The 24,995-nt window shown below is 40.0% G+C and overlaps 1 protein-coding gene across 5 annotated transcripts in view; it reads left to right on the top strand.

Annotated features, from left to right (window-relative positions):
* LOC117999556 (integrin alpha-X-like) overlaps window positions 1-24,995 on the top strand; it is a 63,830-nt gene that overhangs the window by 37,150 nt on the left and 1,685 nt on the right. For all 5 annotated transcript variants that reach the window (XM_034988793.1, XM_034988791.1, XM_034988790.1 and 2 more), the window contains 9 exons: window positions 20,704-20,814; window positions 20,904-20,983; window positions 21,068-21,151; window positions 23,449-23,527; window positions 23,638-23,745; window positions 23,849-23,932; window positions 24,138-24,251; window positions 24,392-24,493; window positions 24,759-24,869. In XM_034988793.1, the coding sequence (XP_034844684.1) occupies window positions 20,704-20,814; window positions 20,904-20,983; window positions 21,068-21,151; window positions 23,449-23,527; window positions 23,638-23,745; window positions 23,849-23,932; window positions 24,138-24,251; window positions 24,392-24,493; window positions 24,759-24,869 (873 nt within the window). The remainder of the gene's footprint in view (window positions 1-20,703; window positions 20,815-20,903; window positions 20,984-21,067; window positions 21,152-23,448; window positions 23,528-23,637; window positions 23,746-23,848; window positions 23,933-24,137; window positions 24,252-24,391; window positions 24,494-24,758; window positions 24,870-24,995) is intronic.

Raw genomic sequence — 24,995 nt, 5'->3', positions numbered from 1 at the left:
GACAGTCTGGTGGTTGTAGGAAGGTTTTAGTCAATACTTCTCCTGAAACTCCTGGTACAGCTATAGTTTGATTTGTGGGCCGAGAGAGCCAAGTGTTCAGTACTGAATATGTGGCCCTGGTATTAACCAAAAAGTCTATGAGTTTATTTCCAATTGCCATTGTTACTCGGGTTCCTTGTGGGATATGACGACGGGATTTACAAGGTTTAAAGGAGCCCTTGGGCCCCTTCATTCTTGGTGACTATCAACCAAGTCAGGCATCTGTTGGGCATTATGGGACTCTGTCCTTAAGAGACCTCATGAGCCTGGGGCATTCTCTTTTCCAATGGCCCTCTTCTTTTACAATAGGCACATTGATGAGACCCTAAATCAGGGTATCCTTCAGGGTCCAAGAAACCTGAATTTCTTACCTGGTGTTGATCTCATCCTCTAGTGGTCCTTGGCCTGGCATTAGCTTTCCTTGAGTTAAGGCAGCAGCTAACAAGGCAACCTGCTGTTTTCATTTTCTGGTGCTCTTTTATTTCTTGCTTTTGTCTCTGCTGTTAAAATCTTTAAAGGTGGTTTTAAACAATTTTTGAAAGGCATTCCCAATGCACTCTCCAGCTTTGAAGTTTCTTTTGAATGTCCAGATATGTTTTGTCCCATAACATCATATTGATCATTTTATTTTATTCTATTTTAATTAAAAAATTCTTTAATTTAAATTTTAGTTAACATACACTGCAATATTGTATTCAGGAGTAGAATCCAGTGGTTAATTACTTACAACACTCAGTGCTAATCATAACAAATGCCCTCCTTAATACCCATCATCCATCTAGCCCATTCCCCACCCACCTCCCTCCATCAACCCTCAGTTTGTTCTCTCTTGCTAAGAGTCTCTCCTGGTTTGTTTCCCTCTGTCCTTTTCCCCTGCTTTCCAATATGTTAATCTGTTCTGTTTCTCAAATTCCACATATGAGTGAAATCATTGGTATTGGTATTTGTCTTTCTCTGACTTATTTCGCTTAGCATGATACAATCTAGCTCCAACCATTGTTGTGGCAAATGGCAAGATTTCATTCTTTTTGATGGCTGAGTAATATTCCATTTCCCAGGACCATTCCATTCCACATCTTCTTTATCCATTCATCAGTTGATGGACATTAGGACTCTCTCCATAGTTTGGCTATTGCTGATAATGCTTCTATAAACATCGGGGTGCATGTACCCCTTTGAATCTGTATTTTTGTATCATTTGGGTAAAGACCTAGTAGTGCAATTGCTGGATCAGAGGGTATTTCTATTTTTCACTTTTTGAAGAACCTCCATACTGTTTTCCAGAGTGGCTGCACCAGTTTGCATTCCCACCAACAGTGCAAGAGGGTTCTCCTTTCTCTACATCTTTGCTAACACCTATTGTTTCTTGTGTTGTTAATTTTAGCCATTCTGACAGGTGTGAGGTGGTATCTCATCATGTTTTGTTTTTGTTTTTGTTTTTTTAATTATGTTCAGTTAGCCAGCATATAGAAATCAGAGAGGGAGACAAACCATGAGAGACTCTGGACTCTGGGAAACGAACTGAGGATTACAGAAGGGAGGGGGGTGGGAGAATGGGGTAGCTGAGTGATGGGTATTAAGGAGGGCATGTGTTGTGATGAACACTGGGTGTTATACACAACTAATGAATTGTTGAACAGTACATCATCATAGTTTTGATTTGTATTTCCCTGATGCTGAGTGATGTTGAGCATATTTTCTTTCTTTCTTTTTTTAATGTTCAGTTAGCCAGCATATAGCACATCATTAGTTTTTGATGTAGTGTGTCTGTTAACCAACTGTCTTCTTTGGAAAAGTGTCTATTCATGTCTTCTGCCCATTTCTTGATTGGATTATTTATTTTTTGGGTGTTGAGTTTATAAGTTCTTTATAGATTTTGGAAACTAACCCTTTATCAGATATGTCATTTGCAAATATCTTCTATTCCATAGGCTGCCTTTTAGTTTTGTTGATTGTTTCCTTTGCTGTGCAGAAACTTTTTATCTTGATGAAGTCCCAATAGTTCATTTTTACTTTTGATTCACTTGCCTCTGGCCACATGTCTAGTAAGTTGTTATGGCTGAGGTCAAAGAGGTTGCTGCCTGTGTTCTTCTCTAGGATTTTGATGGTTTCTTGTCTCACATTTAGGTCTTTCATCTATTTTGAGTTTATTGTTGTGTATGATGTAAGAAAGTGGTGCAGTTTCATTCTTCTGCATGTTGCTGTCCACTATTCCCAGGACCATTTATTGAAGACACTGTCTTTTTTCCATTAGATATTCTTTCCTGTTTTGTTGAAGATTAGTTAACCTTATAGTTGTGGGTCCATTTCTGGGTTCTCTATTCGTTTCCAGTGATCTATGTGTCTGTTTTTGTGCCAGTACCATAGTGTCTTGATCACTACAACTTTGTATTATAGCTTGAAATCTGGAATTGTGATGCCTCCAGTTTTGTTTTTCTTTTTCAGGATTGCTTTGGCTATTCAGGATCTTTCCTGGCTCCATACAGATTTTAGGATTATTTGCTCCAGCTCTGTGAAAAATGCTAGTGGTATTTTGATAGGATTGCATTAAATGTGTAGATTGCTTTGGGTGTATAGAAATTTTAACAATGTTTGTTCTTCCAATCCATAAGCATAGAATACTTTTCCATTTCTTTGTGTCTTCCTCAGTTTCTTTCATAAGTGTTCTATAGTTTTCAGAGTATAGATCTTCTACCTCTTTAGTTAGGTTTATTCCTAAGTATCTTATTGTTTTTGGTGCAATTGCGAATGGGATCAATTCCTTCATTTCTCTTTCTGCTGCTTCATTATTAGTGTATAGAAATGCAACAGATTTCTGCACATTGATTTTATGTTCTTCAACTTTGCAGAATTCATGTGTTACTTCTAGCAATTTTTTGGTGGAGTCTTTCGGGTTTTCTTTTTTTTTTTTTTTAAAGATTTTATTTATTTATTTGACAGAGAGAGATAGCGAGAGCAGGAACACAAGCAGGGAGAGTGGGAGAGGGAGAAGCAGGCTTCCCACTGATCAGGGAGCCTGATGTGGGGCTCGATCCCAGGACACTGGGATCATGACCTGAACCGCTTAACGAATGAGCCACCCAGGAGCCCCTCTTTTGGATTTTCTACATGGTATCATGTCATCTGCAAATAGTGAAAGTTTGACTTCTTCCCTGCCAGTGTAGAGGCCTTTTATTTCTTTTTGTTATTGATTGCTGAGGCGAAGACTTCCAGTACTATGTTAAATAGTCATGGTGAGATGAGATTGGGTGCATTCAGGGTGGTATGGCATTAAGGAGGGCATGTGATGTGATGAACACTGGGTGTTATATGCAACTAATGAATCATTGAACACTACACCAAAAACTAATGACACACTATATGTTGGCTAATTGCATTTAAATAAAATATTAAAAAAATAAAATTCCATTGGAGAGGATGTAAAAAAAAAACACACACACCACAAAACACTAGAAACAAATAGTCATAGTAAGAGTGTCTTACCTTGTTCCTAACCATAGGGGAAAGGATCTCAGTTTTTCCCCGCAGAGATTGATATTAGCTGTGGGTCTTTTGTATATGGCCTTTAAGATGTTGAGGTATGTTCCATGTATCTCTACTTTGTATGTTCCATGTATCTCTGTTGTTGTTGTTTTTTTTTATCAGGAATGGATGCTGAAAAAAAAATGGATGCTGAATTTTGTCAAATGCTTTTTCTGCATCTATTGAGAGGATCATAAGGTTCTTAGCCTTTCTTTTATTAATGTACTGTATCACATTAATTGATTTGCAAGTATTGAACCAACCCTGCAGCCCAGGAATAAAGCCCACTTGATTGTGAGGAATAATTCTTTTAATGGACTATTGAAGTTTATTTGCTAGAATTTAATTAAGAATTTTTGCATCCATGTTCATTAGGAATATTGACCTGTAATTCTCCTTTTTAGTGGGATCTTCGTCTGGTTTTGGAATCAAGGTAATGCTGGCTTTGTAGAATGAGTTTGGAAGTTTTCCTTCCTTTTCTATTTTTTGGATCAGTTAGAGGAGAATAGGTATTAACTCTTCTTTAAATGTCTGGTAGAATTCCCCTGGGAAGCCATCTGGCCCAGGACTCTTGTTTGTTGGGAGATTTCTGATTACTAATTAATTTCTTTTTTTTAAATTTTATTTTATTATGTTATGTTAATCACCATACAACACATCATTAGCTTTTGATGTGGTGATCCATGATTCGATGAATATGGATTCCAAAATCCTCAACAAAATCCTAGCTAATAGGATCCAACAATACATTAAAAGGATCATCCACCACAACCAAGTGGGATTTATCCCCGTGATGCAAGGGTGGTCCAACATTCGCAAATCAATCAATGTGATAGAACACATTAATAAGAGGATAGAGAAGAACCATATGATCCTCTCAATTGATACAGAAAAAGCATTTGACAAAACACAGCATCCTTTCCTGATTAAAATTCTTCAGAGTGCAGGGATAGAGGGAACATTCCTCAAGTTCATAAAATCCATCTATGAACAACCCACAGCGAGTATCATCCTCAATGGGGAAAAGCTGAGAGCCTTTCCCTTAAGATCAGGAACACGTCAAGGATGCCCACTCTCGCCATTATTGTTCAACTTAGTACTAGAAGTCTTAGCAACAGCAATCAGACAACAACAACAACAAAAATAAAAGTTATTCAAATTGGCAAAGAAGAAGTCAAACTCTCTCTTTTCGCAGATGACATGATACTTTATGTGGAAAACCGAAAAGACTGCACCCCCAAATTACTAGAACTCATATAGCAATTCAGTAATGTGGCAGGATACAAAAACAATGCACAGAAATCAGTTGCTTTCTTATACACTAACAATGGAACTGTAGAAAGAGAAATTAGAGAAATAATTCCATTTACAATAGCACCAAAAACCATGAGATACCCCAGAATAAACCTAACCAAAGAGGTAAAGGATCAATACTCTAGGAACTACAGAACACTCATGAAAGAAATTGAAGAAGACACAAAAAGATGGGAAAACATTTCATGCTCATGGATCGGAAGAATAAACATTGTTAAAATGTCTATGCTACCCAGAGCAATCTATAATATCCCAATTAAAATTCCAATGACATTTTTCAAAGTGCTGGAACAAACAATCCTAAAATTTGTATGGAATCAGAAAAGACCCCGAATCGCCAAGGAAATGTTGAAAAAGAAAAACAAAGTTGGGGGCATCATGTTGCCTGATTACTTATTCAATTTCTTTGCTGGTTATGCATCTGTTCAAATTTTCTCTTTCTTCCTGTTTCAGTTTTGGTAGTTTGTAAGTTTCTAGGAATTTGCCCATTTCTTCCAGAGTGCCCTGTTTGTTGGCATGTAATTTTTCATAGTATTCTCTTATAATCGTTTGTATCTCTATGGTGTTGGTTGTGATCTCTCCTCTTTCATTTGTGATTTTATCGATTTGGGTCTTTTCTCTTTTCTTTTTGATAAGTCTGGCTAGGTATTTTATTCTTCAAAGAACTAGTTCTTAGTTTCACTGATCTGTTCTACTGGTTTTTTTTTCTTTGTTTGTTTGTTTCTGTATCATTTTTTTCTGCTCCAATCTTTAATATTTACTGTTCATTTTCTAGCTCCTCTACTTGTAAGGTTAGGTTGTGTATTTGAGATTTTTTTTCCTTTTTTTAAAAATTAAAATTCAATTTAGTTAAAATATACTATATTATTAATTTCAAGACTAAAATTCACTGATTCCTCAGTTGCATATGACACCCAGTACTCATTACACCAAGTGCCCTCCTTAATGCCCATCACCCAGGTATCCCATTACCTACCCACCTCCCCTGCAGCAACCCTCCATTTGTTTTCTATAGTTAAGAGTCTCTCATGGTTTTTCTCCCTCTCTGATGACGTCCCATTCAGTTTTCCCTTGCTTCTCCTATGATTCTCTGTGCTGTTTCTCATATTCCACATATGAGTGGAGCTATATGATAATTGTCTTTCTCTGATTGACTGTTTTTGTTCAACATAATACCCTCCAGTTCCATCCACGTCAATGTAAATGGTAAGTATTCATCCTTTCTGATGGCTGAATAATATTCCAGTGTATATATATACCACATATTCTTTATCCATTCATCTGTTGAAGGACATCTTGGATCTTTCCACAGTTTGGCTATTGTGGACATTGCTGCTATGAACACTGGGGTGCAGGTACCCCTCAAATCAGTACATTTGTACCTTTGTGGTAAATACCTAGCAGCACAATTGCTGGGTCATAGGGTAGCTCTATTTTTAACTTCTTGAAGAACCTCCATACTGTTTTCCAGAGTGACTGAACCATTTTGCAACCCCACCAACAGTGTAAAAGGATTCCCCTTTATCCACATCCTCACCAACATTTGTTGTTTCCTGTCTTGTTAATTTTAGCCCTTCTGACTGGTGTAAGGTGATATCTCATTGTGGTTTTGATTTGTATTTCCCTGATGCCGTGTGATGTTGAGCACTTTTTCATGTGTCTGTTGGCCATTTGGATGTCTTCTTTGCAGAAATATCTGTTCATATCTTCTGCCCATTTCTTGATTGGATTATTTGTTCCTTGGGTGTTGAGTTTGAGAAATTCTTTATAGATTTCGGACACTAGCCCTTTACCTGATATGTCATTTGCAAATATCTCCTCCCATTCTGTTGGTTGTCTTTTGGTTTTGTTGACTGTTTCCTTTGCTGTGCAAAAGCTTTTTATTTTGATGAAGTCCCAATAGTTCATTTTTGCCCTTGCTTCCCTTGCCTTTGGCGATGTGTCTAGGAAGAAGTTGTGGCTGAGGTGGAAGAGGTTGCTGCCCTGTGTTCTACTCAAGGATTTTGATGGATTCCTGTCTCACATTTAGAACTTTCATCCATTTTGAGTTTATCTTTGTGTATGGTGTAAGAGAATGGTCCAGTTTCATTCTTCATAATGTGGCTGTCCACTTTTCCCAGGACCATTTATTGAAGAGACTGTCCTTTTTCCATTGGATATTCTTTCCTGCTTTGTCAAAGATTAGCTGACCTTAGAGTTGAGGGTCCATTTCTGGGTTCTCTATGGTGTTCCATTGATCCTTATGTCTACTTTTGTGCCGCTATCATACTGTCTTGATGATTACAGCTTTGTAATACAGCTTGAAGTCTTGCATTATGATGCCACCAGGTTTAGTTTTCTTTTTCAACATTCCTTTGGCTATTTGGGGTCTTTTCTGGCTCCATACAAATTTTAGGATTGTTTTTTCTAGCTCTGTGAAAAATGTCAATGGTATTGTGATAGGGGTTGAATTGAATGTGTAGAATGCTCTGAGCAGCACATACATTTTCAAAATATTTATTCTTCCAATCCATGAGCATGGAATGCTTTTCCATTTCTTTGTGTCTTCCTCAATTTCTTTCATAAGTGTTCTGTAGTTTTTAGAGTACAGATCCCTTACCTCTTTGTTTAGGTTTATTCCTAGGTATCTTATAGTTTGTGGTGCAATTGTAAATGGGATCAATTTCTTAATTTCTCTTTCCTCTTTCTCATTGTTAGTGTATAGAAATGCAATGGATTTCTGTGCATTGATTTTATATCCTGCCACGTTGCTGAATTCCTGTATGAATTTTAGCAGTTTTGGGGTGCAGTCTTTTTGGTTTTCCACATAGAGTATCATGTCATCTGTGAAGAGTGAGAGTTTGACTTCTTTGCTAATTTGAATGCCTTTTATTTCTTTTTGTTGTCTGTTGTCTAGTACTATGTTGAACAACAGTGGTAAGAATGGGTATCCTTGTCCCGTTCCTGACCTTAGGGGGAAAGCTCTGTTTTTCCCCATTGAGAATGATATTCGCTGTAGGATTTTTTTAGAATGGCTTTTATGATATTGAGGTATGTTCCCACTATCCCTACAATGTGGAGAGTTTTAATCAAGAAAGGATGCTGTATTTTGCCAAATGCCTTTTCTGCATCAATTGAGAAGATCATATGGTTCTTGTCTTTTCTTTTATTAATGTGATGTATCACACTGATTGATTTGTGGTTGTTGAACCAACCTTGCAGCCCAGGAATAAATCCCACTGGTCGTGGTGAATAATCCTTTCAATGTACTGTTGGATCCTATTGGCTAGGATCTTGTGAGAATTTTGGCATCCATGTTCATCAGAGACATTGATCTGTAATTGTCCTTTTGGGTAGAGTCTTTGGTTTTGGGATCAAGATAATGCTGGCCTCATAGAATGAGTTTGGACATTTTTCTTCCATTTCTATTTTTTGAAACAGCTTCGGGGCGCCTGGGTGGCTCAGTTGTTAAGCGTCTGCCTTCGGCTCAGGTCGTGATCCCAGGGTCCTGGGATCAAGCCTCGCATTGGGCTCCCTGCTCCGCGGGGAAGCCTGCTTCTCCCTCTCCTACTCCCCCTGCTTGTGTTCCCTCTCTCACTATGTCTCTCTCTGTCAAATAAATAAATAAAATCTAAAAAAAAAAAAAAAAAAAGGAACAGCTTCAAAAGAATAGTATTAGCTCTTCTTTAAATGTTTGGTAGAAATCCCCTGGGAAACCATCTGGCCCTGGACTTTGTTTGTTGGGAGATTTTTGATTACTGCTTCAATTTCCTTGCTGGTTATGGGTCTGTTCAGGCTTTCTATTTTTTCCTGTTTCAGTTTTGGTAGTTCATAAGTTTTTAGGAATTTATCCATTTCTTCCAGATTGCCTAATTTGTTGGCATATAGTTGCTCATAATATGTTCTTAAAATTGTTTGTATTTCCTTGGTGTTGGTTGTGATCTCTCCCCTTTCATTCAAGATTTTATTTATTTGGGTCCTTTCTCTTTTTGATATGTCTGGCTAGGGGTTTATCGATCTTATTAATTCTTTCAAAGAACCAGATCCTAGTTTCATTGATCTGTTCTCATGTTCTTTTGGTTTCTGTTTCATTGATTTCTGCTCTAATCTTTATTATTTGTCTTTTCGTGCTTGGTTTAGGCTTTGTTTATTGTTCTTTCTTCAGCTCCTTTAGGTGTAAGTTTAGGTAGTGTCTTTGAGACCTTTCTTGTTTCTTGAGAAAGGCTTGTATTGCTATATAATTCCCTCTTAGGACTGCCTTTGCTGCATCCCAAAGGTTTTGAACAGTTGTGTTTTCATTTTCATTTGTTTCCATGAATTTTTTAAATTCTTCTTTAATTTCCTGGTTGATCCATTCATTCTTTAGTAGGATGCTCTTTAACTTCCATGTGTTTGAGTTCCTTCCAAATTTCCTCCTGTGATTGAGTTCTAGTTTCAAAGCATTGTGGTCTGAAAATACACAGGGAATAATTCCAATCTTTTGATATTGGTCGAGACCTGATTTGTGACCCAAGATGTGATCTATTCTGGAGAATGTTCCATGCACACTGGAGAAGAACATGTATTCTGTTGCTTTCAGATGATATCTTCTATATATCTGTGGAGTCCATCTGGTCCAGTGTGTTATTCAAAGCCCTTGTTTCCTTCTTGATGTTCTGCCTAGATGATCTGTCCATTGCTTTGAGTAGGTGTTAAAGTCCCCTAATATTATAGTATTATTATCAATGTAGTTCTTTAATTTTGTTATTGATTGGTTTATATAATTGGCTGCTCCCAAGTTAGGAGCACAAATACTTATAATTGTTAGATCTTATTGTTGGATGGACACTTTGTGTATGATATAGTGTCCCTCTTCATCCTTTATTACAGTCTTTGGTTTAAAATCTAATTTGTCTGATATAAGGATTGCTACCTCAGCTTTCTTTTGAGGTCCATTAGCATGATAAATTGTTCTCCACCCCTACACTTTCTTTTTTTTTTTTTTTTAAGATTTTATTTATTTGACAGAGAGAGCGCAAGCAGAGGGAGAGAGAGGGAGAAGCAGGCTCCCTGCTGAGCAAGGAGCCCGATGTACTCAATCCCAGGACCCTGGGATCATGACCCGGGCTGAAGGTAGCCGCTTAACTGACTGAGCCACCCAGGCATCCCGACCCCTTCACTTTCAATCTGGAGGTGTCTTTAGGTCTAAAATGAGTCTCTTGTAGACAATATATGAATGGGTCTTGCTCCTTTATCCAATCTGATATCCTGTGTCTTTTGATTGGAGCATTTAGCCCATTTACATTCAGAGTAACTATTGAAAGATATGAACTTAGTGCCACTGTATTACCTGTAAAGTCCCTGTTTCTGTAGATTGTCTCTGTTTCTTTCTGGCCTATATTACTTTTGGGCTCTCTCTTCACTTACAGGATCCCCTTTAATATTTCTTGTGGGGCTGGTTTAGTGATCACAAATTCTTTTAGTTTATGTTTGTTCTGAAAGCTCTTTATCTCTCCTTCCATTCTGAATGACAGCCATGCTGGATAAAGTATTCCTAGCTGCATGTTTTTCTCATTTAGTATACGGAATATATCATGCCAGTGCTTTCTGGCCTGCCAAGTCTCTGTGGATAGGTCTGCTGCCAGTTTAATGTTTCTACCATTGTAGGATTTAGGAGCTCTTGCCTCGAGCTGCATTCAGGATTTTCTCTTTATCTCTGAAATTTGCAAGGTTCATTACTATATGTTGGGTGTAGATCTGTTTTTATTGATTTTGAGAGGGGTTCTCTCTACCTCTTGGACTTGAATGCCTTTTTCCTTCCCCAGATTAGGGAAATTATCAGCTATGATTTGCTCAAATATTCCTTCTTTCCTTCTCTCTTTTTCTTCTTCCTCTGGGACCCCAATAATTCTAATATTGTTTCATTTATAGTATTGCTGATTTCTTGATGCCTCCCCTCATGATCTGTTAGTTTCTCTCTTTTCTTCAGCTTCCTTCCTTTCTATCAACTTGACTTCTATGTCACTGACTCTCTCTTCTGTCTCATTTGCCCTAGCTGTTAGAGCATCCAATTTAGACTGTATTTCACTTAAAGCATTTTTAAATTTTGGCCCGATTAGATTTCATTTCTGTACTAAGAGATTCTCTTGTGTCTTTTATGCTTTTGTCAAGCCCAGCTCTAACTTTATAATTGTTATCCTGAATTCCAGCTCTGACATTTTACTTATATCTGTATCAATTATTTCTGTGGCAAAGAACCATTAAATCTAGTTCTTTCTTTTTTTACGAATTCCTCCTTCTAGTCATTTTGCCCAGATGGAATGAATGAACGAGAGTACAAAATCAAAAATATCAACCACAATCCAAGTGAAATACACACTAGACAAATCCAAAGAGGTCAGAAACCAAAAAAAGAAAGGAATAAAAGAAAAAAAAAGGTGGTGGGGGTGCAATATAATCTCTCAGGTGGACAAATAGGGTGATCCACTTGGTGTTTTGTGATTGAGTTTAAATTTCATAGTGTTGCAGTTTGAAAATATGCACAGTGTGATCTCAATCTTTTTGTACTTGTTGAGGGCTGACTTGTGACCCAGTATGGGATCTATTCTGGATAATGTTCCATGTGCACTGAAAGAGAATGTGTATTCTGCTATTTTAGGATGAAATGTTCTGAATATAACACGGACTCTATTAAGTTCATCTGGTCCAGTGTGTCATTCAAAGCCACTGTTTCCTTATTGATTTTCTGTTAGATGATTTGTACATTACTGTGAGTGGGGTGTTAGAGTCCCCCACTATTATTGTATTATTAGCAATGAGTTTCTTTATGTTTATTGTTAATTGATTTATATATTTGGTTGCTAGCAAGTTGGGGGCATAAATATTTATAATTCTTAGACCTTCTTTTTGGATAGACACTTTTATTATGATATAGTGTCCTTCTTCATCTCTTATTACAATCTTTTGTTTAAAATCTAGTTTGTCTGTGGCTAACAGACCCATGAAAAAGTCCTCAGCGGGCGCCTGGGTGGCTCGGTTGTTAGGCGTCTGCCTTCAGCTCAGGTCATGATCCCAGGGTCCTGGGATCGAGTCCCACATCGGGCTCCCTGCTCAGCGGGAAGCCTGCTTCTCCCTCTCCCACTCCCCCTGCTTGTGTTCCTGTTCTCGCTGTCTCTCTCTGTCATATAAATAAATAAAAATCTTAAAATAAAAAGAAAAAAAAAAAGAAAAAGTCCTCAGCATCACTCAGCATCAGGGAAATACAAAACAATGAGATACCACCTCACACCAGTCAGAATGGCTAAAATGAATAACTCAGGAAATAACAAATGTTGGCAGGGATATGAAGAAAGGGGAACCCTCCTGCACTGTTGGTGGGAATGCAAACTGGTGTAGACACTCTGGAAAACAGTATGGAGATTCCTGAAAAAGTTAAAAATAGAACTACTCTACAACCAGCAACTGCACTATTAGGTATTTATCCAAAGGACGCAAACATAGTGATCTGAAGGGGACCTGTACCCCAATATTTATAGCAGCAATGTCCACAATAGCCAAAATACGGAAAGAGCGCAGATGTCCAGTGACAGATGAATGGATAAAGAAGATGTGATATATGTATATGTGTACACACACGCACACACACACACACAATGGAATATTACTCAGCATCAAAAAGAGTGAAACCTTGCCATATGTAACAACATGGATGGAAATAGAGGGTATTATACTAAGCGAAATAAGTCAGTTAGAGAAAGACAAATACCCTATGATTTCACTCATTTGTGGAGATTAAGAAACAAAACCAATGAACATGGGGAAGGGAAGGAAAAATAAAATAAGATGAAAACAGAGAGGGGGGCAAACCATAAGAGACTCTTAACTATAGGAAACAAACTGAGGGTTGCTGGTGGGGGATTGGGTAACTGAGTGATAGGTATTAAGGAGGGCACTTGATTTAATGAGCACTGGGTGTTATATGCAACTGATGAATCACTAAATTCTACCCCTCAAACTAATGATGCACTATATGTTAACTAAATTGAATTTAAATTAACCCCCCACAAATCCAATTTATCTGATATATGTATGGCTACTCCAGCTTTCTTTCGATGTTCATTAACAGGATAGATGGTTCTCCATCCCTTCACTTTCTCTCTCTCTCTTAAATTTTATTATGTTATGTTAGTCACCATACAATACATCATTGGTTTTTGATGTGGTGATCCACGATCCATTGTTTTCATATAACACCCAATGCTCCATGCTGTACGTACCCTCCTTAATACCCATCACTGGGCTAACCAATTTCACTTCCCCCCTCCCCGCTAAAACGCTGTTTGTTTCTCAGAGTCCATAGTGTCTCATGGCTCATCTCTCCCTCTGATTCCCACCCTTTCATTTTCCCCTTCCTTCTCCTAGTGTTCTCCATGCTATTCCTTATGTACACAAATAAGTGAAACCATATGATAATTGACTTTCTCTGCTTGACTTATTTCATTTAGCATGATCTCCTCCAGTCCCATCCATGTTGATGTAAAAGTTGGGTATTCATCCTTTCTGATGGCTGAGTAATATTCCATTGTATATATGGACCACATCTTCTTTATCCATTCATCTGTTGAAGGGCATCTTGGCTCTTTCCACAGTTTGGCTATTGAGGACATTGCTGATATGAATATTGGGGTGCATATGGCCCTTCTTTTCACTACACCTGTGTCTTTGGGGTAAATACCCAGGAGTGCAATTGCTGGGTCATAGGGTAGCTCTATTTTTAACTTTTTGAGGAACCTCCACAGTTTTCCAAAGTCGCTGCACCAACTTGCATTCCCACCAACAGTGTAAGAGGGTTCCCCTTTCTGCACAACCTCTTCAACATTTGTTGTTTCTTTCCCTGTCCATTTTTGCCATTCTAACTGGTGTAAGGTGGTATCTCAATGTGGTTTTGATTTGAATTTCCCTGATGGCTAATGATGATGAGCATTTTTTCATGAGTCTCTTAGCCATTTGTATGTCTTCTTCAGAGAAGTGTCTTTTCATATCTTCTGCCCACTTTTGGACTTGAGTATTTGTTTTTTGGGTGTTGAGTTTGAGAAGTTCTTTATAGATCTTGGATACCAGCCCTTTATTGGTAGTGTCATTTGCAAATATCTTCTCCCATTCTGTGGGTTGCCTCTTGGTTTTGTTGACTGTTTCCTTTGCTGTGCAGAAGCTTTTTATCTTGATGAAGTCGCAAAAGTTCATTTTTGCTTTTGTTTCACTAGCTTTTGGAGATGTATTTTGAAAGAAGTTGTTGTGGCTGATGTCAAAGAGGTTACTGCCTATGTTCTGCTCTAGGATTTTGATGGATTCCTGTCTCACATTGAGGTCTTTCATCCATTTTGAGTTTATCTTTGTGTATGGTGTTAAAGAATGGTCGAGTTTCATTCCTCTGTATGTGGCTGTCCAATTTTCCCAGCACCATTTATTGAAGAGACTGTCTTTTATCCATTGCATGTTTTTTCCTGCTTTGTCAAAGATAAGTTGACCATAGAGTTGAGGTTCCATATCTGGGTTCTCTATTCTGTTCCATTGGTCTATGTGTCTGTTTTTGTGCCAATACCATGCTGTCTTGGTGATCACAGCTTTGTAATACAGCTTGAAATCAGGCAACGTGATGCCTCCAGCTTTGTTTCTCTTTTTCAACATTTCCTTGGTGATTTGGGGTCTTTTCTGATTCCATACAAATTTTAGGATTGTTTGTTACAGCACTTTGAAAAATGTCATTGGAATTTTGATCAGGATGGCATTGAAGGTAAAGATTGCTCTGGGTAGCATAGACATTTTAACAATGTTTATTCTTCCGATCCATAAGCATGGAATATTTCCCCATCTTTTTGTGTCTTCTTCAATTTCTTTCATGAGTGTTCTGTAGTTCTTAGAGTATTGATCCTTTACCTCTTTGGTTAGGTTTATTCTGAGGTATCGTATGGTTTTTGGTGCTATTGTAAACGGAATCATTTCTCTAGTTTCTCTTTCTACAGTTCCATTGTTAGTGTATAAGAAAATAACTGATTTCTGTGCATTGATTTTGTATCCTGCCACATTACTGAATTGCTGTATGAGTTCTAGTAATTTGGGGGTGGAGTCTTTTGGGTTTTCCACATAAAGTATCATGTCGTCTGTGAAAAGAGAGAGTTTGACTTCTTCTTTGCCAATTTGAATACCTTTTATTTCTTTTTGTTGTCTGATTGCTGTTGCTAAGACTTCTAGTACTATGTTGAACAATAGTGGTGAGAGTGAGCATCCTTGACGTGTTCCTGATCTTAAGGGAAAGGCTCTCAGCTTTTCCCCATTGAGGATGATATTCACTATGGGTTTTTCATAGATGGATTTTATGAACTTGAGGAATGTTCCCTCTATCCCTATATTCTGAAGAGTTTTAATCAGGAAAGGATGCTGTGTTTTGTCAAATGCTTTTTCTGTATCAATTGAGAGGATCATATGGTTCTTCTCTATCCTCTTATTAATGTGTTCTATCACATTGATTGATTTGCGAATGTTGGACCACCCTTGCATCACGGGGATAAATCCCACTTGGTTGTGGTGGATGATCCTTTTAATGTATTGTTGGATCCTATTAGCTAGGATTTTGTTGAGGATTTTGGAATCCATATTCATCAGGGATATCGGTCTGAAATTCTCCTTTTTGATGGGGTCTTTACCTGGTTTGGGGATTAAGGTAATGCTGGCCTCATAGAATGAGTCTGGAAGTTTTCCTTCTGTTTCTATTATTTGAAACAGCTTCAGTAGAATAGGTATTATTTCTTCTCTGAATGTTTGGTAGAATTCCCCAGGGAATCCATCAGGCCCTGGACTCTTGTTTTTTGGGAGGTTTTTGATCACTGCTTCAATCTCATTACTGGTTATTGGCCTACTCACGTTGTCAATTTCTTCCTGTTTCAATCTTGGCAGCTTATGGGTTTCCAGGAAGGCCTCCATTTCATCCAGATTGCTCAGTTTATTGGCATATAGTTGTCAATAATAATTTCTAATAATTGTTTCTATTTCCTTGGTATTAGTTGTGATCTCTCCCTTTTCATTCATAATTTTATTAATTTGAGTCCTTTCTCTTTTCTTTTGGGTAAGTCTGGCCAGTGGTTTATCGATCTTATTAATTCTTTCAAAGAACCAACTTCTAGTTTTGTTGATCTAATCTACTGTGTTTCTGGTTTCTAATTCATTGATCTCTGCTCTATCTTTATTATTTCTCTTCTAATGTGTGGCTTAGGCATCATTTGTTGCTTTTTCTCTAGTTCTTTAAGGTGTAGAGTTAGTTGGTGAATCCGGGATTTTTCTATTTTTCTGAGTGAGGCTTGGATGGCTATGTATTTCCCCCTTAGGACCACCTTTGCAGTATCCTATAGGTTTTGGACTGATGTGGTTTCATTCTCGCTGATTTCAATGAATTAAGTTCTTCTTTGATTTCCTGGTTGACCCAAACATTCTTGAGCAGAGTGGTCTTTAGCTTCCAAGTGTTTGAATTTTTGCCAAATTTTTTCTTGTGATTGAGTTCCAGTTTTAAAGCATTGTTGTCTGAGAATATGCAGGGAATAATCTCAGTCTTTTGGTATCGGTTGAGACCTGATTTGTGACCCAGTATGTGGTCTATTCTGGAGAAAGTTACATGTGTGCTCTAGAAGAATGAGTATTCTGTTGTTTTAGGGTGGAATGTTCTGTATATATCTATGAGGTCCATCTGGTCCAATGTATCACTCAAAGCTCTTGTTTCCTTGTTGATTTTCTGCTTAGATGATCTGTCCATTGCTGAGAGTGGAGTATTGAGGTCTCCTACAGTTGATGTATTGTTATCGATATGACTCTTTATTTTGGTTAACAGTTGGCTTATGTAGATGGCTGCTCCCATGTTGGGGGCATAGATATTTACAATTGTTAGATCTTTTTGTTGGATAGACCGTTTAAGAATGATATAGTGTCCTTCTGTGTCTCTAAGTACAGTCTTTAGCTTAACATCTAATTTGTCTGATATAAGAATTGCTACCCCAGCTTTCTTTTGAGGTCTGCTGGCATGGAAGATGGATCTCCATCCCTTCACTTTCAGTCTGGGTGTATCTTTAGGTTCAAAATGAGTCTCTTGTAGAGAGCATATGGATGGGTCCTGTCTTTTTATCCAATCTGCAACCCTGTGCATTTAGGCCATTCACGTTGAGAGTGATCATTGAAAGCTTTGAATTTATTGTCATCATGTTGCCTGTGAAGATGTTATTTTTTTAGATTGTCCCTGTAAATTTCTGTTGTATATCACTCTTGGGGTCTTTCTCCTTTTATAGACTCCCCCTTAATATTTCTTGCAGGGCCAGCTTAGTGGTCACATATTCTTTCAGTTCTGCTGATCTTGGAAGCTCTGCATCTCTCCATCCATTCTAAATGACAGCCTTGCCGAACAAAGTATTCTTGGCTGTATGTTCTTCTCGTTTCATACCCTGAATATGTCTTTCCAGCCCTTTCTGGCTTGCCAGTTCTCTGTGGATAGGTCTGACGTTATTCTGATGTTCTTCCCTCTGTATGTAAGGAATCTCTTCCCCATAACTGCCCTTAAGATGGTTTCCTTGGTTCTAGGATTTGTGAGTTTTACTATTACATCCCTGGCATTGGCCTGTTTTCCTTGATCTTGGGAAGGGTCCTCTCTGCCTCTCGGACACGAATGCTTGTTTCATACCCCACATTAAGGACGTTTTCAGCTATGATTTGCTCAAATATATCTTTTAGTCCTCTGTCTCTCTCCACCCCCTCAGGGATCCCAATAATTCTGACATTGGAACGTTTCATGATGTCACTTATTTCTCTTATTCTGTTTTCATGAATTTTGAGTTGTTTCTCCCTGGCCTTGTCTTTTTCCTTCTTTTCTATCAATTGGTTTTCTAGATCACTAATTCGTTCTTCTGCCTCCCTTACCCTAGCTGTTAGATTATCTAGATTAGATTGGATCTTATTGATAGCATTTAAGTTCTGCCAGTTAAGCTTTCATTTCTGCCCTTAGAGACTCTATGTTGCCATTAATTGATTTCTCCATTCTAGGTATCATCTTCATAATTGTTACCCTAAAGTCCATTTCCAACATTTTGGTTATATCTGTATTCATTTGTAAATCTGTGGCAGAAGTCACAGTCTCTGAGTCTTTCCTCCTCCTAGTCATTCTGTTAAGGGGTGGTTGAGGGAATGTATAGAGTCTAAATTATTGAACACAACTGATGCAAGATGTACCTGTTTTATAGGGACTTTAGGGATGTCGGCCTCTTGTTCTCACAGTCTGTCTTCTGAAGGTGGGGTCTGCCATGCTGTTACTCAGGCAATCCTGTTTGGGCAGGATTTTTAAAAATCAAGCCTTTTAAAATATTATTTCATAGATTTTACTTATTTTTTTAAATTTATTTATTTATTTTAGAGTGAGAGAGCAAACATGAGTGGGGGCAGGGGCAGAGGGAGAAATCCTCAAACAGACTCCCCACTGAATGTGGAACCCAGCTTAGGGCTCAATCCCAGGACCCTGAGTTCATAACCTGAGTAGAAAACAAGAGTTAAATGCTTAACCAGCTGAGCCACCCATGCACCCCTTAAAATGATGTAATAAAGTTAAATATGTATGTTTAAAAAAAAATACACGTGTCAACAAAACTAAAAGGCAACCTATGGAATGGGAGAAGATTTTCATTAATGACTTATCAGATAAAGGGCTAGTATCCAAAATCTATAAAGAACTTATCAAACTCAACACCCAAGAAACAAAAAATCCAGTCAAGAAATGGGCAGAAGACATGAAGAGACATTTCTCCAAAGAAGACATACAAATGGCCAACAGACACATGAAAAAATGCTCCACGTCACTTGGATCAGGGAAATACAAATCAAAACCACAGTGAGATACCACTTCACACCAGGCACACTGACTAAAATTAACAAGTCAGGAAAAAACTGATGTTGGTGAGGATGTGGAGGAAGGGGAACCTTCTTTTCGCTGTTGGTGGAAATGCAAACTGGTATAGCTACTCTGGAAAACAGTATGGAGGTTCCTCAAGAAGTTGACCCATCAATTTCACTGCTAGGTATTTATCCAAAGGATACAAACCTAGTGATCTGAAGGGGCACTTGCACCCAAATGTTTATAGCAGCAATGTCCATAATAGCCAAAATATAGAAAGAGCCAGCCCAGATGTCCAGTGACAGATGAATGGATAAAGGAGATGTGGTATATTTATAATGGAATATAACACAGCCATCAAAAAGAATGAAATCTTGCCATATGCAATGATGTGGATGGAACTAGAGGGTATTATGCTAAGCGAAATAAGTCAGAGAAAGGCAAATACCATATGATTTCACTTATATGTGGAATTTAAGAAATAAAACCAATGAACATGGGGGAAGGAAAGGAAAAATAAAATAAGATGAAAACAGAGTGAAGCAAATCATGAAAGGCTGCTTTTTTCCCAATTATAATTATTATTTTTATTTTTTAAAATTAACATATAATGGATTATTTGTTTCAGAGGTATGGGTCTGTGATTCAACAGTTTTACACAATTCACAGTGCTCATCATAGCACATACCATCCCCAATGTCCACCACCTAGCCACCCCATCCCTCCCACCCCCTCCACTCCAGCAACCCTCAGTTTGTTTCCTGAGATTAAGAGTCTCTTATGGTTTGTCTCCCTCCCATGAGAGGCTCTTAACTATAGGAAACAAACAGGTTGCTAGAGGGGAGGTTGGTGGGGAGGTTGGGGTAACTGGGTGATTGGCATTAAGGAGGGCACTTGATGTAATGAGCACTGGGTTAGTTATATGCAACTGATGAATGACCTAATTCTACCCCTGAAACTAATAATACAGTATATGCTAACTAAATTGGATTTAAATAAAAAATTAAAAAAAAAAAGAAATGCACAAAAATACCCTTATCTGTTGGTGGCATACATTGAGGTATTTCTGGACAAAATGATGTGATATTCAGAACGTGCTTTAAATTTTTCAGAAAAAAAGTGGCAAAGAGCTGAATAAAACAAGAGTAGAAAAGTGTTGGTAATTTAAATTGAGTGATGGGAACATGGGGGGGGGTTGACTTACCTAGTCTCTCTCTACTTTTGAGTATGTTTCAAAATTTCCATAATAAAATGCTTTTTTTTTTTTTTAAAGAACAGTAAATAAAAAAGGGGTAAACTCTAATAAATCTGGCATTTCTACTAGGATGAAGTTTTACCAGATAGTGTCTAAGGATTTTTATTTTATTTTTTTAGGTCTGAGGATTATTTATTTATTTATTTATTTATTTATTTATTTTAAGATTTTATTTACTTATTTGAGACAGAGAGAATGAGAGAGAGAGAGAGCACATGAGAGGGGGGAGGGTCAGAGGGAGAAGCAGGCTCCCTGCTGAGCAGGGAGCCCGATGCAGGACTCGATCCCGGGACTCCAGGATCATGACCTGAGCCGAAGGCAGTCGCTTAACCAACTGAGCCACCCAGGCGCCCAGTCTGAGGATTTTTTAAAAAACATAATCTTTTTTTTTTTTTTAAACATTTTATTTATTTATTTGAGAGAGAGACTGAGAGAGAGAGAGCACGAGAGGGGGGAGGGTCAGAGGGAGAAGCAGACTCCCCGCCAAGCAGGGAGCCCGATGCGGGACTCGATCCCGGGACTCCAGGATCATGACCTGAGCTGAAGGCAGTCGCTTAACCAACTGAGCCACCCAGGCGCCCTAAAAAACATAATCTTAAGGTAGATACCAGGAAACTGTCACTACTTCATGGAGTCTCTTCGGAACGTGAACAAATGCTCACCTGCCTTTTTTTCATCTGCCCTTGCCTGGAGCCAGCTGCAGCCACACTCCCCACACCTGACCTGTGATGGCACCCCAGCCCAGGGCCAGGGTATTCAGAGCACCCGCTGCAGCATCAACCACTTCATCCTCCCTGAGGGTGCCCAGGTCAGCCTTTCTTCTGTCCACCCCCAGCTCCCTTCCCCCCACCCTACCTCACTTCTTGGTGACCTCCTTCATTACTGCCTCTTCCTCAGGTCACCTTCTTGGTCACCTTTGATGTCTCCCCCAAGGCCATGCTGGGAGACCGGCTGCTTCTGACAGCTAATGTGAGCAGGTGAGCTGGGGGTATTTAGACCTCCTTGCCCCCTAGCCTCCTCCTCTGGGGTCCTTGCCAACTAGGCTCCTCCTCTTTCTCCAGTGAAAATAACACTCCCAGGACCAGCAAGAGCACCTTTCAGATGGAGCTCATGGTGAAGTATGCCATCTACACCGTGATCAGCAGGTACCATACCATGACCTCTCCATCATTCTGATCGGTCTAGGCAAGGTTTTCAGTCCCTGCAGCAGTTGAACACCTGGGACATTCAGGTTTTATCACTACCTTTTCTATTGGTAGATGATACTGCTAACACTTACTAATCAAGTATGGAGTGTTTATTGTGGGCTAGCTATAATAATAATTGTGATATTATCATTACATCATACATTTAATAGAGATTATGGTTCTTTTTAAAAAAATATTTTATTTATTCATTTGACACATGGAGAGAGAGCCCAAGTAGGCAGAGTGTAGGCAGAGGGAGAGGGAGAAGCAAGCTCCCCACTGAGCAGAGAGCCCCATGCGGGGCTCGATCCCAGGACCCAAGCCGAAGGTAGACACTTAATCGACTGAGCAACTTGGGTGCCCTGAGGTTATGGTTCTTAGAAGTCTTTCTTAAAAGCACCAAGATTGTCCTGGGTTTCCTGAGAAATATGAGACATTTTCCTGTCTTGAGGTTCTTACAACTTTGTTGGGGAGTGAGGTTACCTTGATCCAAGGCAGAATCTCATCAAGGACCTCTCTGTGGTTCTGTACCCTAAGGCTATTATGAATTTCCAAGAGCAGCTAGAGACTCCTTTCAGGGGAGGCTTCAGCTGAATGTTGAAGAGTCCATAGCATTGAGCTTAGCCAGTGAGTCTCAAAGGAGCCCTTGGCATTTGGGTGAGACAGTTCCTCATTGCAAGAAACAGATTTTCACCCTATAGGGCTTTTAATTTTTTTTTTTTTAAGATTTTATTTATTTGCGAGAGAGAGAATGAGAGACAGAGAGCATGAGAGGGAGGAGGGTCAGAGGGAGAAGCAGACTCCCTGCCGAGCAGGGAGCCCGATGCGGGACTCGATCCCGGGACTCCAGGATCATGACCTGAGCTGAAGGCAGTCGCTTAACCAACTGAGCCACCCAGGCGCCCCCTATAGGGCTTTTAGAACTGCTATTCTTCCTTTCCCAGTCCCCTTTGGGAGGTATAGGTAGAAATGAGCTGCTTGCTGCAGAGGCTGAGTATCAGGGAGAAGCTAGATAAAAGAAAAAGACCTTAAAATGCCGTTCCAGGAGGGATAATAGATGAGGTGTTTAAAATTCAGGAGTCAAATCATATATTTGAGCATATACCCTCTTTCAGTAAATACTTTCCTAGCATTTGCTATGTTCTAAGCACAGGGCTATAGTTGCTTTCTATAAATTCATTTGACATTATTATGTATAATCAAAACCGGACATAACAACCTGCCCTTGTGCAATGTGTACACTCATGATGTACAACAAGTCCATGTGGCTTAGTCTGGGTACATTCCCCTGTACTAGTTCTGCCCTTGTGACTCATTGGACATCCTCTCCCTTCCCAGTCTCACACTCTCATTCATACCTCCACACCAGGAGCTCTCAGCAGCCCAGCCAGGTGCATGCTCTGAGCTTGCTTCCTAGAGTGTGCACTGGGGACCCATAAGCAGGGCACACTACATCTAGATGTATGTGGCTCTACAGTTAAGCTGTGCTCTGCTGATTTGACTCTGTGGGTGGGGACATTCTGAGAGGCCCATAGGATGAGTCTGGGGCATTTTGGGGGAGTTCCTCACAGAGGAGGGATGAGAGTTCAGAGTAAAAGTGGTCTAGAATTTGGACTGTACAGGCAAAGGACAGGTACTTAGGCAGTGGAGCAGGAAGGGGCAGAGGTGAGACCACCCACCTGTTCAAGTGGCCAAGCTGGCCACTGGGTCTCCACACATGGGTCTGAGAAGGTCTCAGGAGGAATTGTTACACTGAGATCCAGTCAACAGTCTACTGTTAGACCTTCCCTCACCTCTAAGCCCCAGTGCCAGAAAAGCCAAGGGAACAGGACAGGAGAGAAGGCCTGTGGGAGGCCAGACAGGGGTAAACACATTTGTCAACAGCATCAGCCCAAGTCTCTCTAAAGCTCTTCTGTGTCTCACATGCATATCCGGTATCCTCTGTGCCCATGAAAGCGGATGGCCCGGCCCCTGCCTCCAATGAGTCAATGGCATAGCTCTGGGTCCCTTTCACTGTAGTCTCTGCCCAGTCCCCTGGGCAGTTTCCTCTGTTGGGAGCTTCTGCAAGAACCTTACACCCAGCTTGAAGCCCAGCCCTGCTTCATAAACACTCCCATTATCCAACATCAACCATAGACTTCATTGCGGGCTACCCCAAGGCCCCACTGACTACCTATCCTGTCATGCTGCTAGCCAGAACCTCTTAGGAGGCCCCCATGGAACTTCAAATCCATCCATGCCTCTTCTCTCACCAGCCATGAACAGTCCACCAAGTACCTCAACTTCTCAGCCTCAGACCAGGAGGAAAGCAGCCAGGCTCAGCATAGATACCAGGTAGGTGATGCTGACTCAAGAGCAGGGGCTGTGGCAGGGGGCTGGGAGCCAGCAATTAGGGAGGGATGTGGGTTTTGGCATGGTCTTTGCCCTCATTGACCTCTGTGCAGGTGAACAACCTGGGACAGAGGGACCTGCCTATCAGCATCATCTTCTCCGTGCCTATGGAGCTGAATGGGGTACCTGTGTGGAGAGAATTAGAGGTCTTCCACCCCCAGGTACTCCAGGACTGTGTACAGCTCATGCCCTTTACCTGGATTCTCTCTGTCCCTCATGAATCCTTGATGGCCCCACTGAGATGCTTGCTGTGTCTTTTCCTAGAATCCCTCCATTCAGTGTTCTTCAGAGAGAATAGTGCACAGAGAGTCTGACTTCCTGACCCACATTCAGAAAAATTCTGTGCTGGTAAGGAGGGCTCCGGGACATTTCCACTTTAAGCCACACATGAGAGGAATTTAATTCAAGAATCAGTATTACACTCAGATGGCTGTCTGCCGAATAGCCCTTTTGAATTCAAATGTGGCTGCTCCTCTCATATCAGTCAGTTTAATGCTGTCTTCTGCCTTTAAAACCACCTTTCTATGGCCTAATGTTACTTCTCTGTTCCTAGGACTGCTCCATTGCTGACTGTCTGAGGTTCTGCTGTGACCTCCCCTCCTTTGGCATTCAGGAGGAACTTGACTTCATTCTGAAGGGCAACCTCAGTTTTGGTTGGGTCAGCCAGGTGTGTGGGCCCAACAGCAGTGTCTCTCCCTTGAATTCAGGTGGTAACAGATGTGTCTGTGGCCACCCTCAAACCAGGACTTTACTTGAACTCTGAGCCTTCCCAGAGCTAATCCCCAGTTCTGCCCCTCTGTCTTGCAGACATTGCAGAAGAAGGTATTGGTAACGACTGTGGCTGAAATCACATTCAACAGATCCGTGTATTCCCAGCTTCCAGGACAGGAGGCATTCTTGAGAGCTCAGGTAGTGACTGTGTGGTAGGAGTGGCCAACCTCGTAAGAGGGCTCCTAATCCTAAATCTCCAGTGTTGTGTGGGAGGCTCAGAAGTCTGGAGGGAGGGAGGATGAAGGTCCATCAGCAGAAGAGTTATCCCTAAGCCCATGAGTGTTTCTATGTCCCACCCTTTGGAGAAAGGGAAGGAGGGGAGGGAGTTAAAATTGGTAAACCTAGGAAGAATCTGGGGTAGCAAGAGTTCTGGTTCTTTCTGATGAGGTCACCTCCACTCCAGGTGGAGACGGTGTTGGAGAAGTATGAGGTCTACAACCCCATCCCCATTATTGTGGGCAGCTCTGTGGGAGGGCTGCTACTGCTGGCTCTCATCACAGCCATCCTGTACAAGGTGAGTGTTTCCATTCTGCTCTTGACACCACCAGCAATTTGATCCCATTCTTTCTTTTTTATTATTATTTTTTAAAGATTTTATTTATTTATTTATTTATTTATTTATTTATTTATTTATTTATTT

Source organism: Mirounga leonina, unplaced genomic scaffold (assembly GCF_011800145.1).
Source record: "Mirounga leonina isolate KUSES-001 unplaced genomic scaffold, KU_Mleo_1.0 Mir_454, whole genome shotgun sequence".
NCBI classification, from domain to species: domain Eukaryota; kingdom Metazoa; phylum Chordata; class Mammalia; order Carnivora; family Phocidae; genus Mirounga; species Mirounga leonina.
Note: the sequence above shows the minus strand (reverse complement) of the source record. Positions and strands in the feature narration are given on the sequence as shown.